Below are 3063 nucleotides of genomic sequence, written 5' to 3'. Positions count from 1 at the left end.
ACACCAGAATATCTGACCCTTCATTGCTTTAATATTTTCTTCACCATTGTCTCTAACATCTTAACAACCCTGCTACTCACCAAGAATGTATCGGAACCCTCGCAAATGATTACCTCAGACCCCGCACTCAGCACCGTCCTCCTCACAGGGAACGTTCACCGGCAAGGAACTGGAGGTGGATGTGAAGGGCATGGTGGACGACGCCCCCGTCAGCATCGCCGTCCACTACATCGACGGCCGGGAAGTGACCGTCCAAGGGAGCTACAGAGAGGAGGGTTACCTCAACGTCGCCTTCAGGACGGAGCTGAAGGATATTAGCATCGGTATTCGAAAGGTTCGCTGAGAGATCAATGTGGGTTCTGGTAGTTCGCTGATAGATCAAAGTGGGTTCTGGTAGTTCGCTGATAGATCAAAGTGGGTTCTTGTAGTTCGCTGATAGATCAAAGTGGGTTCTTGTACTTCGCTGATAGATCAATGTGGGTTCTGGTAGTTCGCTGATAGATCAAAGTGGGTTCTTGTAGTTCGCTGATAGATCAAAGTGGGTTCTGGTAGTTCGCTGATAGATCAAAGTGGGTTCTGGTAGTTCGCTGAGAGATCAAAGTGGGTTCTTGTAGTTCGCTGAGAGATCAAAGCGGGTTCTGGTAGTTCGCTGATAGATCAAAGTGGGTTCTGGTAGTTCGCCGAGAGATCAAAGTGGGTTCTTGTAGTTCGCTGATAGATCAAAGTGGGTTCTGGTAGTTCGCTGATAGATCAAAGTGGGTTCTGGTAGTTCGCTAATAGATGAAAGTGGGTTCTTGTAGTTCGCTGATAGATCAATGTGGGTTCTGGTAGTTCGCTGATAGATGAAAGTGGGTTCTGGTAGTTCGCTGATAGATCAAAGTGGGTTCTGGTAGTTCGCTGAGAGATCAAAGTGGGTTCTGGTAGTTCGCTGATAGATCAAAGTGGGTTCTGGTAGTTCGCTGATAGATCAAAGTGGGTTCTTGTAGTTCGCTGAGAGATCAATGTGGGTTCTGGTAGTTCGCTGATAGATTAAAGTGGGTTCTTGTAGTTCGCTGATAGATCAAAGTGGGTTCTGGTAGTTTGCTGATAGATTAAAGTGGGTTCTTGTAGTTCGCTGAGAGATCAAAGTGGGTTCTTGTAGTTCGCTGATAGATCAAAGTGGGTTCTGCTAGTTCGCTGATAGATCAAAGTGGGTTCTGGAAGTTTTCTAGAGAAGTGCCTCTGAAGACCTTGATAGTGTTTGGAGTTTCAAATATCGTGTTTCTGTCAACTTCATTGTAGATTTTTGCTTTCATAATAACCGGCATTAGATATGAGTTTCATAGACGTGACAATATGTTTGATTTGGAATTATACGTGCATAAGGAAACCCACCATCTCATCAGTCAAATACTTTCCCAAAAGAGGGCATTCCGACTTTCCCACTTTTGCAGGGCAATGGTACTTCGTTTTCTTTGACGAGTGACGGCCAGGTTGTGTACCGTGGGTCGAAGACGAAGCTTCACCATCAGCTCTCCATCACGCCTTCCAGGGCCTCCTCATTCTTCAGGCTGTCTCCCTTCCTTGGTAGAGTCCTCAAGGTATGAAGTGCCTGTTTCTGTTCGTCGCAGAATTCTCATAAGATGAAGTATTTACGAAGAGGCATTAAATATTCTGGTTTGCTTTTATATATACTGTTAAGATTAACTGTAATTGACTTTTAGCTAAACGTATTTCGTTGTATATAATGAGCAATTTTAATGGTCGTTCTTAGAAAACACGAATTCCATAATGGTCTTTCATCCGCAAACTCGAAAATTATCATTTTTGATAGTCTCTTTTCCGTTTGAGATTTCCAGCCTCGTAATTTATCCTAAATTTATAAACTAATGAATAATTTCAACTTCAGGCCTTCTTGAAGTTCTTGCTAAATACTATCCTTCACACCCCTCCCATATTCCTGAATTTATAAACTAACTGATGTGTTCAGTTTGAAACCTTCTACGGATTTTACTAAACATTGTCCCTTCCATCCTTCCCTTATTTCTGTATTCATAAACAACTAATTTGTAGTTCAACTTGAGACCTTGTACGGCTTTTGCTAAACACGGTCCCTCACAACTTTATTTTATTCCTAAATGTATAAACAACTAGTAAGTTCAGCCTGATACCGTCTACTGATCTTGCTTAACACTCTCTCTCACACACCTTCCTCTATTCCTAAACTTGTAAACCAACTAATAAATTAAACTTAAGACCTTCTGCGGATGTTACTGAACATTCCCTCACACCCTCTCTTTATAAATTTATGCCACGGATCTTGCGAAACACCTTTCCCTCACACCGCAGCTGACGACGAGCCGCACCAAGTACAGCCTCCACCACTGGGGCACGAACGTCGACCTGAGTTGGGGTGCACGTAACTTCACGTACCGAGATGACGTGCACTTCCGTACCTTCCGCGACTGCACCATCAGACTGGAGATGGACGCCCCTCATCTCAACTTCGACAAAGTCACAGTCAAGCTAGAATCGAACTTAGAAGGAGAAGGAGAACAAGCTGTTCACGCCATGTACTTGGTGCACAACGCCACGCTCCACAGTGCCAGGCAAGTGTTCAGAAAGGTGCCGTGTGTTAAGCTTCGTTGATGGCATTGCTGGTCAGTATTCTTGTTTTCAATCTCTATAATATTACATGACACAGTCTGCAATTTTGATCCAAGAATATCAAATTCTTCAAATACATGACAATCACATTAAACAAAAAACTCGAATATTAACAGTACTAGAATAATACAGAACAATTAACAAAAACATTAATAAAACACATGAATATGAATAAATAATGAAAAATGAAGTTAAAATCACATAAACCAAAACTTGAAGTATGATGGAAACATACCTTTACTCCGACAGATTGACATACTACAACCACGACGTCGAGGAGGAGCGGGTGTGGCAAGCGGGCGTGAGTGACCTGGTGGTGAATGCCAAGTCGTACAGTGACCTGATGGTCCGTCACGCGCTCGCTCTGCCCGGGGGTGGCGTGCAGGTAAGTGGCGGGTCCCTCTGTTTTGCGTTTTG

The 3063-nt window shown here is 43.5% G+C and overlaps 1 protein-coding gene across 1 annotated transcript in view; it reads left to right on the top strand.

Moving 5' to 3' along the window:
* Positions 1 to 3063, top strand: part of LOC119589223 — a gene marked incomplete in the record, with an annotated part of 32073 nt that overhangs the window by 5893 nt on the left and 23117 nt on the right. The window contains 4 exon segments of the mRNA XM_037937828.1: positions 149 to 334; positions 1434 to 1580; positions 2329 to 2588; positions 2896 to 3031. Coding sequence (XP_037793756.1) covers positions 149 to 334; positions 1434 to 1580; positions 2329 to 2588; positions 2896 to 3031 — 729 coding nt within the window.

The sequence above is a fragment of the Penaeus monodon genome, chromosome 25 (assembly GCF_015228065.2).
Source record: "Penaeus monodon isolate SGIC_2016 chromosome 25, NSTDA_Pmon_1, whole genome shotgun sequence".
Lineage (NCBI taxonomy): Eukaryota > Metazoa > Arthropoda > Malacostraca > Decapoda > Penaeidae > Penaeus > Penaeus monodon.
The sequence above is the reverse complement of the archived record's forward strand: the minus strand, read 5'-3'. Positions and strand labels throughout refer to the sequence as shown.